Source organism: Kwoniella dejecticola, chromosome 5 (genome assembly GCF_000512565.2).
Source record: "Kwoniella dejecticola CBS 10117 chromosome 5, complete sequence".
In the NCBI taxonomy this organism is placed as follows: domain Eukaryota; kingdom Fungi; phylum Basidiomycota; class Tremellomycetes; order Tremellales; family Cryptococcaceae; genus Kwoniella; species Kwoniella dejecticola.
This window is the reverse complement of record NC_089305.1, coordinates 61,506-81,534: the sequence shown is the minus strand read 5'-3', so window position 1 is coordinate 81,534 and position 20,029 is coordinate 61,506. Positions and strand designations below refer to the sequence as shown.

The following is a 20,029-nucleotide window of genomic DNA, read 5'->3' as shown; positions in this document are numbered from 1 at the left end:
CACTGACTCTTTTCGTCTCACGTCAAGCACTCTGCCAGGCCCTACAGCTTTTATGAAGACTTCAGATACGTGTAATAAAGAGCCTTTCTAGGTGGTATCACAACTCAATTGCTTCCTCACTCGTATATCACCTCCACTACTATTGCCAGACGTTCCTCAGTATGATTGCAATTATCGGCGGAGGACTCAGTGGCACGTATCTTGCGAAATTATTGGAAGAAGGCGGCATATGCGATTATACCCTTTTCGAAGCAAGGTCAGAGCTGGGAGGTCGAGTCTGCTCTCTTTGTGTAGCACGGAGGACCATGGGTACGAGGGCAGCAACACCTCTACTGGATACGTTTGATCTGGGAGCGGCTTGGATTTGGCCCTCGATGCAGCCTGAGTTAGCGCGACTGACGGTAGATCTCGGTATATCCACTTTCGATCAATATGAGACTGGGGACGTCATGGTAGAGAGTTCAGCGCTAGAAGCACCAAGAAGGATCCAACAGCATATGTCTGGCGATAATGGTTGGGTCAGGATCGTGAATGGTATGGGAAGCCTAGTTTCGGCATGTAGTTCTCAGCTTGACAAATCTAAAATCAAGCTGAATGAAGTCGTGAAGGAAATCAGCTATATCGGACGCGACAAATCCTTTGGGTCTTCGGACCTAATTTTGATATCTACGGAGAATCGCAACGGTCAACGCAGAATACACCGCGCCAAGACAGTCATTTTAGCTCTACCTCCTCGATTGGTGGCTGATAGCATCAAATTCGATCCGCCGCTTCCTGAAACGACCATGCATGAGTACAAAGCGACTCCCACATGGATGGCGAATGCTGCAAAATACTTAGCTGTTTATGAGAAACCATTCTGGCGTGAACAAGGGCTATCGGGTGACGTCTTCAGTCGCGTCGGTCCTATGGCTGAGATACATGATGCGACCTCCCACGACGGCTCAGCGGCTCTAGTTGGATTCTTGGCAACGAAACGACAACCCGGGGTCCCCAATCAACCCGAGCTCATGAACGCTTGCAGAGAGCAATTGGGGCGCATCTTCGGGAAGGATGCCCTTAAGACCGAGGGCGAGGTGATCAAGGATTGGAGCACTGAGGTTTTCACAGCCACTCCAGATGACCGCGTGCAGAGTCGTGGTCACGCTACCTCTTCCCCTCCCATATCGCCTGTGGATGGAGTATGGGCTGGTCAGCTTGTCGGAGTTTCGAGCGAATGGTCGCCCGTCCATCCAGGATTCATAGCAGGAGCCGTAGACGCGGCGAATAGAGGATACCAGGAGATTCAGCGTTCCTATACACGAACTTTGGGGAGTGATACATGATGATTTATATGACCAACCGCCAGCTGTACATGCAAGCGACACCTCATGCTGTCAACTTGTCTTTGGCACAGACAGCATCTCTGGCAACGTTATGGCACTCAGCAACAATGTTGTACAGTACGGTTGTCGACGAGTGCTGGCTTCAGTCAATGCATACAACATCTTTCATCTCATAATGCGCGCGTATGGTGCCAGGATGGGAATGGAGGCAAGGTCCTGGATCAGAATATGAGGCAGACAAAGCCTCCTTCGGGACGGCAGACATAACTGTGTGGAGCCGTTGAAGGTAACAGGCATTCTGGTTTGACGAAATGTGTCAGCCAGCCAACGCTTAGAAACTTATACCAATCCCGTGGTTGTATGTGATGGGACTGTTATCTGCCTATGCATCTTCGGTCGTGTCGCTCCATTCGTTGGTGATTCAATAAGTCCGCAATCAGGAACCGACGGCAAAAACGTAGTGCGGGGAGAAATTTCCATACCTTCTAGACCCACTTGACGATGAACGATTCTTCAAACTGTTTTCTTCTATGGCGATCCATGATCTATCCATATATTGCCCTACCGCTCTACCATTTGAGACTGTGACCAGTTGCACCGACCTCTCGATACCCACCTGAGCTCAGGTAACATCGCGTGATGCCTCAGAAGGCGCCCTTCCAGTACATATGTACTAACGCGTCGCACCAAACCGTTTGCTTCAGCTAACTTAGTGAGGCTTGAAACGCATTTCGACGTTTGCTGACTCGCTTCACTCGCCCAAATTGCACCATGGGCTTCGGGAAAGTAATGTCAATCTGGTTGCAGATGTGCCCTCCTTACTATCTATCAATGCTGCCGACACTCCACCGCATTGCGGACTGCTCGCACGGATTGCAGACGTGAATGGCGGGAACTCTGACACGAATATACTGGTCTTCTGTTTGATCACCAAATATATGGCTGGCTGGTTCAAGTGCTCATAGAGCGCAATCCTCATGATTAACATGCGGAGCACTTCAAACCCAGGTAAAAATTATATGTTTGTCCAGGCCACGCCAGTGTCACACAGTGCAAGTAATAGTCCGGCTTATGGAAGTACTCGGACCTTGCGCGTTCTTCCAGTGAGACGCGGGGAATTTTGAGCTCAGTGTGAGGCCAACAATTCGCTTTCACGGCACGGATAGACAGACTCCCCAACTACTATATCATGGCATGGCAAATTTTGAACCATCAATATCCAGTGGTTTCCTTACCCTCTTTCAGACTGTCAGACAATCCTCATCCCTTCGTCGCGTCCGTCATCGCTGTCGGAGCCGTACAATCGGGTCTGAGAACGGAGAGTTCAAAAGGCCGCTCATGCCCATCACTCGCGATATGGCAGATCTTGTAAGTCTAAAAGCTCTCTTCTGAGATCCCCTGCGAAGTCGATTCATAAGCAAACAGGGGGACTTGGGGGATTCAATGGCCCAGCTACGAACTATCCCAGCCCCTTCTTCTTTGCGCCATCGCTGGCGAGCACACGGATAAAATGGAGCAGCATCATGCTTGGAGTATTATCAGTCAAGCTATGTCGATAAGGGTGAATTGTTCTGCACTCAGAATCAGAGACGTGTACTCATTGAGGTCGTTCTCGCCAGCTGATGCAGCGATTGAGCTCCCTTTCGATGGCAGGGTCTGGTGACCTTGGGAGTACTGGTGCGCAGAACGGACGGTGGCGCTTCTGGGCGGATCAGGATAGTCGGCGATGGTGAATTGCCATCCTGCCGATCAATAATGTACAGGGTGGCGAATGTCATCAGGATGTTACGATTTTTTGGATGTTTAATATAAGGGCAAAGTCCGGCTTTCCCATGGGTGAAGAGCGGAGCTGTTGAACATGACCCACAGAACCGATCCCTCACCCTGTTTTGGAAGAAGGGCGAGATCACCGTTCCCGATGGCAACTGTTTTATCATGTCGCAAAATTTGCTACACGGCCGCAAATAGCTCTTCGTGGGCTCGTGGCCGCCTTGAGACAGCATGACCGATCCCACAAGCACTGCAAAGCAGTCTACGGATAGATTGATGAAAGTATCTTAGCTATGGCCCGCTTGAGTCTGTTCCAAGCGTTCGCCGCCTGATGTAGGATCTCACGCATTGAGAGAACATACGTGAGTTTGGAGGAGATTTCAGTATCAATCGTCATCAGTTCCAATCGTCATCAATGATCGCGTGCAATGTGTGAGGACCATCTGCGGGATCGCAGAGAATGATCGCTTACATCCTCACATTTTGCGACAACACATGCAAAGAAGGCCGGTGGGCTGCTAGGCGTTGCCGACCGGCAAAAACGGCCAACTAGCTGTTTCCCGATGGCGTGCCGCGGTGCCGCGGTAATGGATTCTCTTCCAATTCTGCTATTGCTCTAAGCTTGGTCTTGACCGGGGGAAGGAGTCTACTGATAAGGCATCTGCATCCAAGAAGGAGTTCGAGCACAACAACACAGCCAATTGATCTCGCATACATTCTGTCTCGTCCTCGCCATTCATCCTGACATTGATTGAGATCTTGTTGCATTTTGGGTTGAGTTGGCACTATGGCTCCTATCGCTATATCAGATCTGTCTACCCCTGACAACCATTTTCATCAGACCACCTCCGATCTGTCCAAAAATCCTCTCGAAAGGACATGGCGCGGTAACAAAGAAGGTACCCTTCGTATCCAAGGATATCCAGAGTTCATGTATGCTACGGATGAGGAGGGGCTGCTCAAGAAGAGGCAATGGGTAAAGGAACATCTCGCTGCTGCATTCAGATTCTGGGGGAAATTGGGTTACGGAGAGGGTATAAGTGGACACATTACCGTACGAGTGAGTTGATCGGAGTATACACATATAGTCATACACGCGCGACAAAAAAGCTGATGTCGTGACAGGATCCCATCCTGAGGGATCATTACTGGATGAACCCCTTCGGAGTGCATTTCTCAGCTATGTCAGTCAGCAAGCTGGTCTTGGTGACTCCCGAAGGATATGTTCATCCTACCTTGGGCGCCCAAAGACCCATCAATGTGAGGATCTTCATCACACGAACCCCTTTCTGAAGTAATTCACGATGCTGACCACATGGCTTTCCTCAGATGGCTGGTTTCCACATTCATTCAGCTATTCATAAGGCTCGACCCGAAGTCGAGGCTGCAGGCCACTGTCACTCGCTACACGGCAAAGCATGGTCCGCCTTCGGAAGACCTGTAGACATCACAACGCAAGATTCTTGCCTGTTTTACGACAACCAGGCAGTCTATCACAACTTCGGTGGCATAGTGAGTCTGAATACTGGTCCCCGAAGCAGTCAATGATGAAAGGCTGACCAGTTCTCGCTAGGTTCTGGCAGCTGAAGAAGGAGAGAATATTGCTCGAGCTTTGGGACCGAAGAACAAATGCGCTATCCTGCAAAATCACGGTCTCTTGACTCTTGGCAATACCGTAGACGAGTGTGCTTACTTGTTCTCGGCGCTCGACAAACAATGCAAAGTCCAACTTATGCTTGAAGCTGCTGAAGGCAGTGGGATCAAGAAGACCTTGATTGACCCTGTTGATGCAGCTTTCACAGCAGCTACCATCCAATAGTGAGTACGACCGACTAGACTACCATTTGCAGTGGTCACTGACTTCGGAACGATCAGTCATGAGAATACATATTACAATCTTAATCCGGAGTACGAGCTCATTGTCGAGCGTGAGCCAGCAGTGTTGTTGTGACGACCATGATATATTTGATATCCCGGGCCTTGTAATACAGTCTTCCATGCATCGTTGAATTGTTCCCAAACAGCGCACCAACATGGATCATCTTACTGGCAGCGAAGTCCACTCCCCTCGGAGACGGACTTCTGTGAGAAAGTCGATTCACTTTCGAAGTGCCTTTCGATGGGCCAAATTTTTGTAGATAAGTCATGCCAAGGCCTTTTTCACCCGAAGATGTTGAGTATATCTACAGATGCATGTTGTTTGACATATCAGGGTTCAGGCGGAGGTTTCACGCCCCCTTCTTCAACCAATCTACTATACATTTCTGGTCTTCGATGTTTGCCCAAGTTGAAAGTTCGCTCTTTCCCTTGCTTGCAGTCGTCCAAGTCAATCGTCGCAATCACCAGCTCATCATCCTCGGTCTTGCTTTCTGCGACAATATGACCTTCAGGATTGACAATCATGGATCCCGGAATAAGTGGGTGTCGTCCATCGTCGTTTCCAGCTCTTGCAGACGTGATGCAGAACACTATTCTCCAGTGTCAGAGTAGGGTCTCCATCTTGAGTGATACAGTGAAAGCTGACTTACTGGAATTGGTATATGCGTGCGCCTGTACTACCACTGAGAGGAAACAGTCAGTATGCAATGTCGACCGGGAGACGACATGATATCACCTACATTTGTGATGGAACTGTCAATGGCATTACATCAGCGAAGTTTATATAAGGCACACCGGTCGACTGCGAAAAAGACTCACCATAGCATCCTCGTAAGCCTTTTCTCTTGATATGTTCTGATCACCTCCCCAGAGCTGAGGAGCATATGCGGTTGTGTTCTGCCGTTCTCATCAGTCTGCCTGCTCATCCGAAAAAAAGTCGAACGGTTCACCCACATAACCACAACACAGTATCTCAACTCCTTGCAGCCCATAACATCTCCAACCTTCCGCCCACCGTCTATCGTTACAGATCAGTTGTCCAACAATCGGGCTTGATCCGGCGCATTCCTCCTTTAGCGAAGTTGCGCGAAAAGCTTGGAATCCGAAATTACCAGGAAGGAAATATCGTTTCTCAAGTTGGTTGGTTGTATTGGGATCAAGGTCGAATGGCTCGGTGGAACCTGGTAAGTGTACCTGTGGACCCTTAGATCAGTATGCACACTCAGAAAGGCCTAGCGGGATCAGCTTCCACAATCGATACTCACCTTTCGGTATTTATTCAGAACCTCTCCAGTCTTTCCCCCCACATACACTGCTGTGTTATATCTTCCATTCCCGGTATCTTCTCCATACCCGATCTGAACATCTACGCCTAGCTCCTTTGCTCTATCAAAGAAAGCCTTGACATTCTTGGTGTTGGTCACTGGTACGGTCTCATTTGTTTCTAGCTCGTAATAACTTGCTAACTCAGCGTCGTCGGTAATGTAGTATCGGGGGAAGAAGGTGGTAAAGGTGGTTTCGGCTATCCAACAACATCGTCAGCCCCGCCTTTCAATCACTAGTCATCAAGCGATCGATGAACTTCGTGAGTATCGGGATACATACGAAACACTACCAATTTCACTTGCTGAGCTGCAGCATCTTCCACGAGCTTGATGAGCCGGTCCAATACCTCGGCACGACTGGTTGTACGGTGGACAGCTCCGACTTGAGCTGCGGCGACTTTTAGTGGTCTTCCCATTTTTCTGATCTTTGCAGTTCGTGCGGTCAAAATTATACCATAGACGGTGAGGATGTCTGTATATTTTGGCGAAAAGTCGAATCAAATGTATACAAGACCAAGTGTTGTGATCTACTTCGCACGGCCGCTACAGTGGAATAGGCGGACTGATAAGGGTAGTTTGCCGTTTGCCATACCGGCGCGACTTTCGCCGTCCACCGTAGAACCTATTTGACCAATTACGGGATGCGATATGCACAGGTAAGATGCTACCACACCGACTGTCCCTTCTACCAATCTTGTCTGAGGCCTTGTATGCATTGTTCGATACCTCCACTTGGTCTGATCTTAACACTCCAGCTGAGTTCTCACACCAAACATCGACTAGCTGGGTTGAGCGACATGTCCATCCATGCTTCCACCTCGATCTTGGTGGTTAATCCAAACTCATCCTCTTCGATCACCAAAGCTATCGAGCGATCCCTAACACCTCACATTCCTCAAGGTACCACGGTGGACTTCTTTAATCCTTCTACTGGTCCTGCTGGTATCTCGGATCAAGCCACAGCACAATCAAGTTGTCAAGCATGTATGGATGAACTACCTAACATTCTCCACCGCTACAATGGTGTGCTGGTCGCTTGCTTCTCAAATCATCCCCTTATTGCAGCACTGAAATCTTACGCAACCGAGAAGGATATCAAATTATCCGTGCTGGGTATATATCATGCTGGAGTGGCGACTGCTCTACTGCGCACAACTGGGAGATTTGGAATCATCGCGACGGGGTCGGGCATCAAAACCAACTTGATCGAAGCTACTGCTAAATTCCTTGGGTCCGCCGATACTGATAGATTCGTAGGACCGATTACCACCGGTATAAGTGTTGTGGACTTGCAAGAGGGAGATCAAGTTGTGGTTGAGGAGAGGATGAAGGTGACAACGAAGATTTTGGTGGGCTTGGGAGCGGAAGTAATTGTTCTCGGTTGTGGTGGGATGTGCGGGATGGAACCTTGGATAATCGAAAGTGCGGCTGAGGAAGGGAAGCAGGTGCAGGTAGTGGACGGAGCTAGGATGGGATTGCAGATGATAGTCGCTTTGATCCATGGGCAATGATGCATTGATCTATGCAGGGAATATTGTGCTTGTGGACAATCCAAGTAGTTGGTCCAGATCTATTTCCGCCCCACTAAAATCCCATACTAATTGAGGTTCTACCGTGACTTCTGCTGTCGAGATAGGTGCTGGTGGAGGTGGTAGTGAAAGGTTAAGATTTATGTCTGCCGGAGTGGACGAGCTGCTTCCCCTCAATGCCTCGCATAACTCTCCATGCTCCCCTAATTTCTGTAGGCGATCACTCATGGTCGCTGCCCTACGCAAAGCTGGAGCAGCGATGTCCCAGGTATAGGTTTGCTGGTATTCGTGGAGAGAGCGGATTAGTCGAGCAATAAGATTCAGGACGGTCGTGCTAGGATTCGATTGTGAAGCAAGCACAAACCGTACAAGTGACGCCAGAACGGATGAAAGGATGTGAGAACAGTCTGGTGATCAGCAAATTCGAAGCATAGTCGCACTCACAAGATAGAAAATAACCATCCAGGTCGTGCTTGTCGAACGATGTGACAAACGTCACAAAGTCGGTGAAGGGGTCAAGAGTGTCAGTCGGGGTGTCAAACATCGCTCCCAGGCCATGCTCCAATTCGACATGTATTCGTTTCAGCATGCATCGGAAGCCCAGCAAGCATAACAAGAGGGAGTCTGTAGTCATCAGCATACTGCTTGCACTAAGAGGAACTCACTGACGCCTGGTGGTCGAGCCCTAGACGATTCCACCTCCAGAGATTGTTTCCATTCCTCCAAAATATCATCTGCCGCTTGCAGGATATCCTCGACCTCCTCCCGGCGCTCGATTTGACTGCGATTTGCTACTGCACCGAGAGTGCACACTTCTGACTGCAGACGGGACACCAGTCTTGCCAAACGACAGGTAGCAATGAAGGACCTCGCGGAGTCGGAAGACGCAGGTGAATATGCGCACGACGATTCCAGCAGGGACGCTAGTTTGGGAAGAGGAGCCGTGCTATTGTCCGCCTGGACATGAGATGGACGGGAGTTGACTGAATTTCGGATACGGAATGGAACTAAGCAAGTTTCGGCGACGCAGAGGCAGTAATACTTACGAAAGCTCATCCAGGAGTCGTGTATGCGCAACATCCACCACAATCTGACCCGAAGCTCTTGCTCCCAAGTCGGAATGGACCAAGCGGTTGGATCAAGATGCAGACCCAGAAGCTGAGCGAGGGCGATGGTCTATATTTCCGGGTCAGCCATGAAACTTCGGTGCTCCAGGCGAGAAGCCAACTGTGATGGCGTAGAAAGAGGTGACGGCATTACGGAGGTGAAGGCCCAGAAGTTGATGAAGGAGCGATCTGAGGAGTAAGGTATGGAGAAACTCACATGAGCAAGCAATAGATACGATCCTTGATTCGTAGCTCCAGGTCTCACCCCTATCATCATGATATTCGTAATCACTGTGACCAGATTGGACTCTCCCGTCCCTTCCGAAGCACTCTGTAAGAGGTTCGCCGCAAGACCTGCTAGTGGCCGAGTATCCTTATTGTGAGCAAAAGAGCTAGCTAGTATGGCTGCGAGTAAGTTGGGCGGGAATTTTGCGACTTTGCCTTTAGGTAGGATAGGTCGGGCCGGATGTACGTGGGTCGTGTAGGCGTCGATGAGTGCGGATTCGGCGAAAGCAGCCGGTTGATGGGAGATGAGGGTTCGCAAATTCGTTAGACCATTCATTCCTGCCCCACCAGATCGGAAACCTAGATAGGTCAACTGTCAGCCATACCGGGTCTTATAGAGGAGGGAGGCAATCGGAAGTGAGACTCACTCTCCTGGCGGGGTTGCATGACAACAAATATAGGTCGTTTAGGATCCGATGACTGTGGACTCTCAGCGAGCAGTTCGTAGCGAGGCCGATCTAACGACTCACAATCTGCCGAACATGGGGTCTATCCGTTGACTTCTCTATTTCTTCCCCTTGTATGGGTAGAAGATCGTCTGTGACCGGATTCGTCAAGACTGACAAGATCAGCCTTGGTTTCTGTGATAGTTGACTCACCATGAGGTTCAAAGCCAGACGAAGCTAGGTGGTCGAACGCAGAAGCAGCATCGGCCAGATGAGTCAAACCGGAGTTCCTCCTGCTCGTCACGTCAGAGCTAGAATGCATGGGAGTTGTATCCCTTCTCCTCCTCCACCTACTCTCCCCATTGCGATCTACGGAGTCCGGTATCCTTCTTCGCTTGCCATTATCTGTCGGTCTCGGACTGGCTATATCCGCACTAGTACTCTCATCCCCTTCTATCTCCTCATTGTGGTCCGCCCCGTCGACCTCGCTTGAGTTGGGAGGGACCGATTGTCGGGGCTTGCGAGCAGGAGGTGCCAACTCGAAAGTGCACGGTCGCTTGCCCTCAGCACAGAGCGAGCAGGGCGGACCAAAGGAAGTAATGAGACATCTGGTCTTTCTCCGCCGGCATGAATCGCACGGTCGATTCTTTCGAGACCGAGGTGGTCTTCCCCCTTGATCAGCTGTGGGGTGATTTGCTGCATCTTGATTGATCAAAGGCGCGAGATTGATCGGTGGTAAGTCATGATTCGGACCAGGGAAGGAGAATGGGTGCGAATGAGTGAGAGAAGGGTCCAAGACATACTGCTCTGACATGTCGGCTGGTCAAAAAAGAAACTGAATAAATCAGCGAATAAAGAGACATTATTAAGATAAGAGATGGAAGCCGTAATAATCCTGTCATGTTTACGCGTATTTCAGAAACAAACAAAGAGCGATTCAATGTAGCTCTTTGATTGAAGCATATAATGGGGCACACTATGCATCGTCATGAGCTTCAATGGTGGATGGAAGTGAGCATACCTACATCGTCCGTGAATGGTGTACGCGTGATGCATGAATAATAAGTAAAATCATATGATCTACTGTAAAGCCTTAAAGAGCATCTCGACGGCGTCTTCAGCCGTACCCCAACAACTCTGCCATCCTGCCCCACCATGACCGTAATTATATATCACCTTCACTTCCTCATTGTCCAGATACAAATCCTCACCCATTTCACACCGTATGCCTCCCACTCGTGAGGGTCTGAACCCTACCAAAACCCCTTGTACTATCTCCTCCAATGGGGAAGCCGTTTCTGGGCCGTCTTCACCATTTTTGCTGTAAGGCGGAACCATATCCGGGCAAATTTCCCTAGCTCGTCGTAGGATATCTACAGTAGTCTCCGGACGTGGATAAGGATACCAATCACCCTGTTCGCGCGTTCCTCCGACAATAACATCTCCATCTGGACGAGGGATTATATATGTCCTCTCACCGCCTTCGCCTCCATCCAGACTACCAACTTGCCTTGTCCATCCCGATCTCATCCAGGGTGCTTTCAGCTTGACTACTTGACCACGCGTAGGATAGACGTCCTGGTCTTCGACTCCACCTAACGTCAGAGCTCCAATACCTGCACAGACAAACACTGCGAGAGGGGCGGATGTGCCGATTAGAGCGGTGCAAGATGGATGATTTAGACGGGAGAGCGACGACAGGTGGTATCGGTGAACATGCACTTTGCCTTCAATACGGCGCAGAAGACGGTTGAGATAGTGGCTGGGTGTCATGGTGAGGGATGTGAAGGAGATGGAATGGTCAATGGAAGAGGAATAAGTGGATTTATCGAGCACAGTGAACTGTCGAAGCGTAGGTCAGCCGAAAGATAGCCCGTACGGAATGAAACTGGGTTAACTAATGAGACAGGGTCTCACATCGGGATGCTCTTCATAAATTTTCAGATGCTTGTCCGTCCCGACGTAATACTCCGTTTGCTTCAGCACCATCAAGCCAGTCTTCTCCCCTTCCTTCTTCCATTCGTCAAGCATGACCTGAAAGGCTATTACGGACTGAGGCGTCAGTTTTCGTGTCACGCATCAAATCAAGCGCATGGTCCGACTTACTGCGTCTATCCCATTTCCGTTGATTCGCATCTTCGTCATCCGCAAAACTCAAGTGATGTGCTCCAGCGATAGTGGAAGCGTAGTAAGCATCTAGAGGATCATTTGGCAAGTGGTCCGCCAGTATATGGATAGCGTGTTTCGAGGCATCGAAGTCTTTCGATTCAAGCAGTCGAACCGCGGTAGTCAAACCGATCACACCAGCACCGATGATGACTATTGGACGAGATTCAGTCATTATGCTGTGAGCGTCAAGTGAATTGGATAGCTTGATTGGGGTCGTTGAGTCAGTGGACCGGGTTATTTTGATTTTCCTATAGAACGCGCTTAAGAGGGTTGTTTACGCAATAACGAATCAGCTTGCCGTGTGCACCAAAACGACTTGGCCGTCCACGGCGAACCTTTCGGCATATCACAACTTCCACCCCAGAAGCTGGTCTGACCAACAGGAACTGAGCCAGATCACGAACCGATAGATGAAAACAAAATTGAGGATACGGAGTGAAGGATCGATTCTTTGACTCCTTTCACTGAGTAGAATGCAAAGTTCCCGACTCTCAACATTGGTCTTTACTGCATCGATACGCTCGACAACTACCACTCCGTGTCAACATGAGTAATCCCTTCCAATTCGATCTCGTCGTCAAAAACGGTACAGTGGTCACCGCTGCGGACCAAGTAGCCTGCGATATCGGTATCAAAGACGGGGTGATTGTGTGTCTTGGTAAAGATCTTCCACATGATTCGAATTGCCAAATTATCGATGCAGAAGGAGGATACATAACAGTATGTCTGCTGTTGTCATTCATGCCTGTTGGCAAAAGGGATTTATCTGATGAATCTGGCGTGTACAGCCTGGAGGTGTCGACTCTCATGTTCATATTGGGCAGTCGGCATCGGGAGCGAGGTCGGCAGACAATTGGACGACCGGAACGAGAGGAGCCATATCGGGAGGTACAACGACTGTCATAGCATTTGCGGTACAAGCCAAAGGGAAGCAAGTCATGCCAGCCGTAGAAGCATACTATGATTTAGCCAAGGATCAAACACATACCGACTATAGTTTCCACGCCATTATCAGTGATCCAACGCAGGATGTGGTCAAGAACGAGATACCAAAGATGATTGAGTTCGGAGTTACCAGTGTGAAGGTGAGTTTGCCCAGTGCTGGGTGATCTGGAGTCAAGGATATTTGCGCTTATTTATCGCGTTCGCAGATCTACATGACTTACCCTCTCTTGAAGCTGAACGATCGACAAGTACTCGATATTCTTTGTGCAGCTCGTCGCACCGGAGTAACTACCATGGTCCATGCCGAAAATGCGGATATAATTGACTGGATGACCGAGAACTTGATTGAAAGAGGAATGGTCGAACCATGGCACCATGGTACCTCTCGACCGCCTCTGGTGGAGACGGAAGCTACCAACCGAGCTATCTGTCTTTCTGAAGTGGTCGACGCACCAATGCTCATTGTGCATGTATCGTCAAAAGAGGCAACGGCCCATATCAGGAAAGCCCAAACCAGAGGTCTTCCAATTTACAGTGAAACTTGTCCCCATTACGCTTTATTGACTGCCGAGAAGATGCAAGCACCAGGATTTGAAGGGTGAGTGACCACACCATGTCCCTTCTCGGACTCGTTGCTTCCGCTGATACTTCGCGCTCCCAGTGCCAAGTGCGTATGTGCTCCGCCGCTTCGAAGTGATCCTCAAGAGCGAGAAGTGATATGGGAAGGGTTGGCCAACGGGACATTCACCGTGTTCTCGTCGGATCACGCTCCTACCAATTATTACGATGCACAAGGTAAACAATTAGGCTTGAAGGATCCGGTCAAGAATCCTCGAGGACATTTCAAGCATATCCCCAATGGTCTACCTGGTGTCTGTACTAGAACACCTTTGCTATGGTCGGAAGGTGTCTTGAAGGGAAGGATCTCCCCGCAGAAATTCGTTGAACTCAATTCCACGAATGCGGCTAAGTTGTATGGTAAGTCAAACTTGATTAGATGGTCCTTCTGTCCCATCTCACAGTCTTCTGGCTAAGGAATATGCCCGTGATTGTAGGCCTGTATCCGAAGAAAGGAACGATTGCACCTGGATCCGATGCCGACCTGGTCATTTGGAGACCTGAAAAAGCTAGAAAAGCATTGACGATCAAGCAGACAGACTTGCACCATGGTGCAGATTATACACCATACGAAGGTATGGAAATACAAGATTGGCCAAAGTTGGTCTTGCTCCGAGGAAAGATTGCATACGATGGTGAAACCAATACTGTGTTGAACAAGGCTGGAGAGGGACAGTATCTAAAACGAGGCTTCAGTACACTGCCGTGAGTCTCTTCTTGACCCGCAGACCGAGAGACTGTATCTGACAAGAAATTTGAACACAGGGGACCACGAGGGAATTCAGCTGCTTGGATCAATGGTTTCAACCCACACGAGTAGGCTGAGAGTCGCTTATACTCTATGATTCGTAATTATCTCATTCAATATTCAATGCATCTATCCATACGACATTCATTGCGTCTATATACGTTGGCTTCTGCATACACGGAATGGGAGCTGTTTATGATATTGTCTGACCTCATCTTTGAATCTACAATAACGAAATTTCACGTTCGAGTTCGCTTCGGCCTTTCTCCATTTGACGATGTGCTCTACAATTACACTCATCGCCCAACATTGAATCGCCCCTGGCGCTTCTGGCCTAACGATTATTCGACTCGTCTGACGAGTACACTCCTGTCACTCGTAGAGCTTCTCTGACCATTTCTAGTACGTGGTCACGGGGCTGTTGACTCTGCATTTGGAGAAGTGGTCAAGGACAATCAGCATGGCGTGAGGAGCAGCTCCTTATAGGCTGGTCTGGGTGAGGTATACTGCAGGCGAATCTCGTCTTTTGTATGCATAGCATAATTCTCATCAACTACAAAATCTGACATCTAACGAGCAACACAGGCATCCTGGGTATCGGTTGAGGACTGGAGAGACTCCACACAGACTCTCATACCAACCTAAATTGTGACTTGCCTAAAGAGACGACTTGCAAGATCATGAGTTCAATAGGGTATTGACACCCCTTATGACTGGTTGTTCCTTCGGGCGACGTCTTCTCCGAGGTCCACATCCTCTTGCAAGACCTCGTTTCTCTCCTTGCCAACTTTTCGTCGAAGGGCCATGATTCGTCGAGTTTCTTTCTCGCTCTTGTAAGTTCGCCACCAGTTCACAAGCACCATCAGGCCAGCGGCGATAGTAAGAACGGCGCAGACGATGAAGGGGACGTTGTCTGCAGGGTAAACATTGCGACGTCGTCAACAATTATCGAGGCATTAGTGCTGCCATGACAAGCAGTCACAAGGCACGGTCAAATGAGACCACACTCACATCTTGGAGCATATTTGCTTTGGAAGATCTGAGCAGACCACAAGCCAGCCACTTGTCCAGCACCGGTCAACCAAGCCATGGCAAAAGCAGCATCGGTGGTTCCCTTCAAAGACTGACATCGCCATGGAATAAAGGTCTGGTATGACCAACTTGCGAAGACCTGCATGATGCAGATGATGGCGTACAGCACACCGATGCTTCGTACGTAAGCCAAGGCGAACATGCCGCCAGTAACGAGCGAGAGGGTACAGCATAAGATGACGGGTCGAGGGATCATGGTGAGTCGATCGGTAAGGATGTTACCGCCAATACCACCAACCCAGTATAAAGCAGCTGGAGGGATGTTCACTGCAATTGTCGATAGATGCTCAGCCGTGTAGCTCAAAGAAATCCTGGTTGATCACAGTGATGGTCACTCACAGAGTTGAGCGGAGGCAGTAGAGCTGAAACCCAGGTTGGAAATGATAGTAGGAAGCCAGAAGGTCATACCCAAAGCACCGGTGTTCTGAAACAGGACAGATATGTCAGCGATGTTGACGCCTGGGTGGAATGGCGAGCTCACATAGATCACGACCATGGTGGCGAAAGTCAAATTCGTCCAGCTCTTAAAGGCGTCTTTCAATTCTTTGAAGTCGAAGTTTTTGTCATTCGATCGGGATGAACCAGCAGGAAGTCGACCAACGATCCATTGTTGCTCTTCTGGGGTCAGCCATTTACAGTCTTCGGGGACTACAGAGTGCAAGTATTCGTGAGCGTGTCTCCATACGTGTGGGATTCAGGAGTGCATATCACTCACAATCAGGCATCCAGAAGTAGAGTACAACAAGCAAGACGATACCGAGGAGCCCGTTAATTATGTAAGTCCATCTTCCAGACAGGTCAGCGGTCGTCATACTAGCATGACTCAAGTAAACTCACTGCCAACCACCGAGGCCACCATGACCATCGATATAGCTCAGACCATACGTCTCGAGAGCCACGAAGATATTGCAGAAGTTGAACATAGCAGAAATAGCAGCAATCCGAGGACCAATCTCGTCCGGTCGGTAATAGTACGTGAGGTGTAGATAAGCACCGGGAGCCATACCGGCCTCAAAGAGACCCAAGAACGCTCGAGCCTACAAGCTAATTGAGCCTTATTCTTATCACAGATACCCAGGTGGTCAGGCTCACGGTGAGAAGACCGGCAGCGTTGAAAGCAGCAGCATGACAGATGGCAGCGATAGACCAAAGGGCGACAATTCTGTGGAAGTCGCACGGTGAGTCACCATTGCATCGCCGTTGTCTTACGTTAAGGAGCAGCTGACCTCATGTAGTGCCATCTTGGAGTAGTCCTTTTGAAGAGCAAATTGGACGGCAGCTCTCCCAGAGCGTAGAACAGGGTGAAAGTAGTCGAAGCGTAACCATACTGATTGGTTGTCATGTTCAGTTGGTGCAAGATGTTAGTAGGAGACTTCGGGTTCATCGTCTTCACACTGAGATGTACACGCCAAGGTCAGTACTTCAACCACATCGTGCCTCGAGCGCGTGGTCTGAACTGACTAGGAGATCGCACCACCATCCATCCCCTGTCGCATGGTGGTTAGCTGATGGTACCTTGATCCCGCAATGCCTGCTAAATCATACGTACTCGCAAGAGATATGTCAATAGCAAGAACGGCATCAGCCTCATATCGACCTTTCGCAGGATCTTTTGACCTTCGGAGTAGGTAAAGAGGTTTCGTCGTTCTTGCTGCTCTTCGATGGTGGAAAGACTGTTTGGGACGGTGGCCACCGAGTCGAGGACAGCTTCATCCTTCGAATGTTCGCTTGGACTTTGAGGTACTTTCGCTTCGACCATGATGGGCTGTTCTGAGCTTCGTGGGTGGGTTTAGTGCTCATCAATCATCAGACTGCATCATGAGTGACTTTATATGCCGATTACGGCCCTCAAGCGTCTCATGGAGTCTCTAGGTATGCTGACCAATGGTAGCTAGCAGTTATGCAAAAATCAAAGATAAGCAATTCAGGGATTTCCTCATTGGCCGTCAAGGCGTAGTCTTTGCCGAACGGTTTCGATAAGCAACGAACCTTTGGCCGCCGTATGGCCGTGGATCGATGTGTCAAGAAATGCTTGAAGAAGTAATCCTTACGTCACAACCTCAGGGCAAAAGAATCTTCTCCAAAGAATTGTCGCAAACTTGTAAAACCTAAGCGGAAAGTGCACTGGCCTTCGGCGCCGCTGTATTGCACAACGGCCGTGGTGAAGCAAATCTGCATTTTGTAGACTAGTTGTGCATATGACATGATGCATGACCTCGATAAGCACACAGATTGGATCAAAGAGAGAGAGCGCTATGGATCAAATCGCGTGAGGTATGTCCGCATTTGTTCCGGCCAATTTACCAAGGACCAAGGGAAAGACAAAGCACGGAATCTGGTCCCCTTTTGCGTATCATCGCCCTTTCCATCAAACCAGTTCCTGGTGTCCTGGTGCCTCCTTTTCATTCTTGTTCGAGAAATTTTCTACAAGTCACGGATTTTGATCAGCTTTATCAATTGGTACAGAGTTTGGCAACATACCGACGGCACGATCATGCTCTCGTACAGGTGCACGTATATCCGCTGGGATATCTTTAGCAGTGGGGACAAACCAATGCACGGTTCGGAAATAAGTATCCATCTCTTCGAGAGATCGGCCTTTCGTTTCGGGGAACAGCATGTAGAATGTCAGAGCATTGGTGAAACTGCAGACGGTGAAAACCAAGTAATATCTCCATTCTATTCCACAAGATTGATTGATAGACACAACGCGTTAGTTTTCGGAATCCCCTAAATGTGAATTCTTGAGTCTACGACTCACGCAAATTGTCGAACGCGGTCTTCGATACCTGGCCTATCATGAAATTGGCGATCCAAGCGGCCATGGAAGTCATGGCCGTAGCTTTCGCTCTAATAGCGGTATTCATGATTTCCACAGGGCTGGTGGCAAAAGATGAGATCAGCGAGACAAGACTGGACATGAGGCCTTCGACACTTACTAGATCCACGAGAGAGGACCGATGCACGCGGAAAACACGAAATTGTAGACAAAGAGCACAGCCACGAATCCGATCCCTTCACCTCGACTGCCGCCGCCAGTAGCGAATTTCCTGGCAAGACCTCTAGACACGTTGACGTTATGGGTAAGCTGGAAGTTCAGATAAGATCTCACTGATGTAGCTAACTCACGTTGCAATGGCGAAACATATACCAGACAAAGTGTTTCCAGCGATAAGGGGGAACCTTCTACCGACTTTGTCGATGAGAAGGACACAAGCCACCTCTCCAAGTAGACCATTGACATTGTTGAGGGAGTTGATCAAGAGGGAAGTGTGCGCTGAAAATCCGACTGATTTGTAGACAGAGCTGCGGGAGAACAAGAAGTCAGCGCAGCTTCCCCAAAAGCTTCGATTTAGGAGAGTTTTGAAGCACATACGGTGCATAGTATTGGATGGCGGATACACCCGTCATCTGAACAGAAAATTGTAAGATGATACCGTACAGCACTTTTCGAAGGTTGGTCTTGTCTCCAAAGATCTGCACAAGCAATGAGCGATATAACAGCCGAAACATTCACAATTATGAACTTACCAAAGCCCATGATTGATTGGTTGCAGCCTCCTCCTCCACTTTCACCTTCATACTCTCAAACTCCTCTTGCACGAATTGGTCGTTCTCGTCTCCCCTAGCTCGCAGTCTGGCTAGGACCCGTAATGCTTCGGATTCGCGACCTCGAATCATTAACCATCTGTAAGTGATGAACGTGGATCAGTCAAGCTTCGCTTCTCGATATGAGGACGGAATCACCTTGGAGATTCTGGCAACAAGAATGTGAGAAATAGGAGAGGTACTGCCGGAGCCATCTGGAAGCCGAGCTGCAGAGTGGATTCTTAGCTTCTAATCTGAGTTGAAGGCAAGTATGGTATTTACAGGCAGTCTCCAGGCTATAGGCGATAGAGGATGAGTCTGAGCAACACCGTAGCCAATCCATCCAGCGATAATCGCTCCGATACCGATAAACAGTTGGAATGTAGCGGTAAGCATACCCCTTGCAGCAGGATGGGCTGTGAAGATGAGCAGGTCAGCTGGTTGGCACCCATCCACGGTGGCTGTATAAGCACTCACCTATCTCAGATTGGTAGACTGAGGGATTTCATTTCTCTGTAAGCTATCTTACCATATCGTGACGATTGAGAGGAAACTGACGAGGAGTGAGACAACCCTAGATACATGACTGTCAGCTTATAATTGATATTTGAAGCAGGAACGTTGGACGTACTAGCATTCCAATAGCGACACCCGCAAAAAACCTTCCGGCCAACATCGATTCCTTATTGGGAGCTGCAGTCTGAAGGATTCCGCCTAGTATGAAAACACCTCCAGCAACCGTGACTGCAACTTTTGTAAGCGAGATGGACGTGACTTCCCTTGAAGCGGGACTGAACTTACTACCAGTTCGTCGGCTGAATGAGTCAGCAATGAGAGATGCTGGGATACTTCCGACAAAGGCACTTTGAAAGACAGCGTCAGCTCACTTCGTCGCTGGTCAAAATCATGTAGACATACCCTAATAGCATCGCGCTTACAATGAATCCGATGTAATTACTGTTGTCAGTCTTGATGGTATTATTGAAGTCTTGAGCTTCGAGGACATAGGCTATGACACCGAGATCATAGCCAAAAAGCGCGGCTCCCATACTATCGGCTGGATCAGCGAGGATGTATACATGAATCGTATTGGTCATACTCACGCGGCAAAGGTCGCACACAGGAAAGTGTATAGCTTTGGTGGTAGGGAGAACATCTTGAACTTTTCAGCTGAGATTGACTGGTCGGGCTGAGCATCGTGAAGACTATCGGTGTCGACGAGCGTGCAGTCTTATATAGACGGGGACAGCAGCTTGAGGAAGAAT

The 20,029-nt window shown here is 49.2% G+C and overlaps 9 protein-coding genes across 9 annotated transcripts; 4 read left to right on the top strand and 5 right to left on the bottom strand.

The window, feature by feature from the left end:
- Positions 1 to 305: 305 nt before the first annotated feature.
- I303_104140 (uncharacterized protein) lies at positions 306 to 1,325 on the top strand (the record flags this gene model as incomplete). Its single annotated transcript, XM_018408176.1, has 1 exon — positions 306 to 1,325. One exon carries the CDS (start codon positions 306 to 308, stop codon positions 1,323 to 1,325), a length of 1,020 nt encoding a protein of 339 aa, XP_018263387.1.
- A 2,557-nt stretch (positions 1,326 to 3,882) lies between these two features.
- Positions 3,883 to 5,046, top strand: I303_104139 (uncharacterized protein; the record flags this gene model as incomplete). Its single annotated transcript, XM_018408177.1, has 5 exons — positions 3,883 to 4,155; positions 4,221 to 4,355; positions 4,425 to 4,607; positions 4,669 to 4,913; positions 4,971 to 5,046. The coding sequence occupies 5 exons, from the start codon at positions 3,883 to 3,885 to the stop codon at positions 5,044 to 5,046; spliced, it is 912 nt and encodes a 303-aa protein (XP_018263388.1).
- A 257-nt stretch (positions 5,047 to 5,303) lies between these two features.
- I303_104138 (uncharacterized protein) lies at positions 5,304 to 6,714 on the bottom strand (the record flags this gene model as incomplete). Its single annotated transcript, XM_018408178.1, has 7 exons — positions 5,304 to 5,563; positions 5,624 to 5,656; positions 5,714 to 5,726; positions 5,793 to 5,870; positions 5,928 to 6,167; positions 6,239 to 6,495; positions 6,579 to 6,714. 7 exons carry the CDS (start codon positions 6,712 to 6,714, stop codon positions 5,304 to 5,306), a joined length of 1,017 nt encoding a protein of 338 aa, XP_018263389.1.
- A 381-nt stretch (positions 6,715 to 7,095) lies between these two features.
- On the top strand, positions 7,096 to 7,809 carry I303_104137 (uncharacterized protein; the record flags this gene model as incomplete). Its single annotated transcript, XM_018408179.1, has 1 exon — positions 7,096 to 7,809. One exon carries the CDS (start codon positions 7,096 to 7,098, stop codon positions 7,807 to 7,809), a length of 714 nt encoding a protein of 237 aa, XP_018263390.1.
- Positions 7,810 to 7,818: 9 nt separating this feature from the next.
- On the bottom strand, positions 7,819 to 10,418 carry I303_104136 (uncharacterized protein; the record flags this gene model as incomplete). Its single annotated transcript, XM_065968912.1, has 7 exons — positions 7,819 to 8,234; positions 8,493 to 8,810; positions 8,874 to 9,003; positions 9,151 to 9,518; positions 9,587 to 9,638; positions 9,689 to 9,756; positions 9,818 to 10,418. 7 exons carry the CDS (start codon positions 10,416 to 10,418, stop codon positions 7,819 to 7,821), a joined length of 1,953 nt encoding a protein of 650 aa, XP_065824984.1.
- A 266-nt stretch (positions 10,419 to 10,684) lies between these two features.
- On the bottom strand, positions 10,685 to 11,945 carry I303_104135 (uncharacterized protein; the record flags this gene model as incomplete). Its single annotated transcript, XM_018408181.1, has 3 exons — positions 10,685 to 11,446; positions 11,522 to 11,646; positions 11,711 to 11,945. 3 exons carry the CDS (start codon positions 11,943 to 11,945, stop codon positions 10,685 to 10,687), a joined length of 1,122 nt encoding a protein of 373 aa, XP_018263392.1.
- A 374-nt stretch (positions 11,946 to 12,319) lies between these two features.
- On the top strand, positions 12,320 to 14,156 carry I303_104134 (dihydropyrimidinase; the record flags this gene model as incomplete). The annotated part of the gene is made up of 6 exons (XM_018408182.1): positions 12,320 to 12,493; positions 12,562 to 12,858; positions 12,925 to 13,316; positions 13,380 to 13,696; positions 13,774 to 14,041; positions 14,102 to 14,156. 6 exons carry the CDS (start codon positions 12,320 to 12,322, stop codon positions 14,154 to 14,156), a joined length of 1,503 nt encoding a protein of 500 aa, XP_018263393.1.
- A 635-nt stretch (positions 14,157 to 14,791) lies between these two features.
- I303_104133 (uncharacterized protein) lies at positions 14,792 to 16,935 on the bottom strand (the record flags this gene model as incomplete). The annotated part of the gene is made up of 10 exons (XM_018408183.1): positions 14,792 to 14,997; positions 15,096 to 15,443; positions 15,516 to 15,600; positions 15,658 to 15,824; positions 15,892 to 15,962; positions 16,014 to 16,213; positions 16,269 to 16,338; positions 16,403 to 16,570; positions 16,638 to 16,663; positions 16,726 to 16,935. The coding sequence occupies 10 exons, from the start codon at positions 16,933 to 16,935 to the stop codon at positions 14,792 to 14,794; spliced, it is 1,551 nt and encodes a 516-aa protein (XP_018263394.1).
- Positions 16,936 to 17,544: 609 nt separating this feature from the next.
- On the bottom strand, positions 17,545 to 19,920 carry I303_104132 (uncharacterized protein; the record flags this gene model as incomplete). Its single annotated transcript, XM_065968911.1, has 15 exons — positions 17,545 to 17,600; positions 17,658 to 17,855; positions 17,938 to 18,056; positions 18,116 to 18,238; positions 18,306 to 18,482; positions 18,553 to 18,653; positions 18,708 to 18,864; positions 18,924 to 18,991; positions 19,047 to 19,180; positions 19,242 to 19,259; positions 19,323 to 19,338; positions 19,396 to 19,508; positions 19,566 to 19,627; positions 19,683 to 19,814; positions 19,868 to 19,920. The coding sequence occupies 15 exons, from the start codon at positions 19,918 to 19,920 to the stop codon at positions 17,545 to 17,547; spliced, it is 1,527 nt and encodes a 508-aa protein (XP_065824983.1).
- Between the last annotated feature and the right edge of the window lie 109 nt (positions 19,921 to 20,029).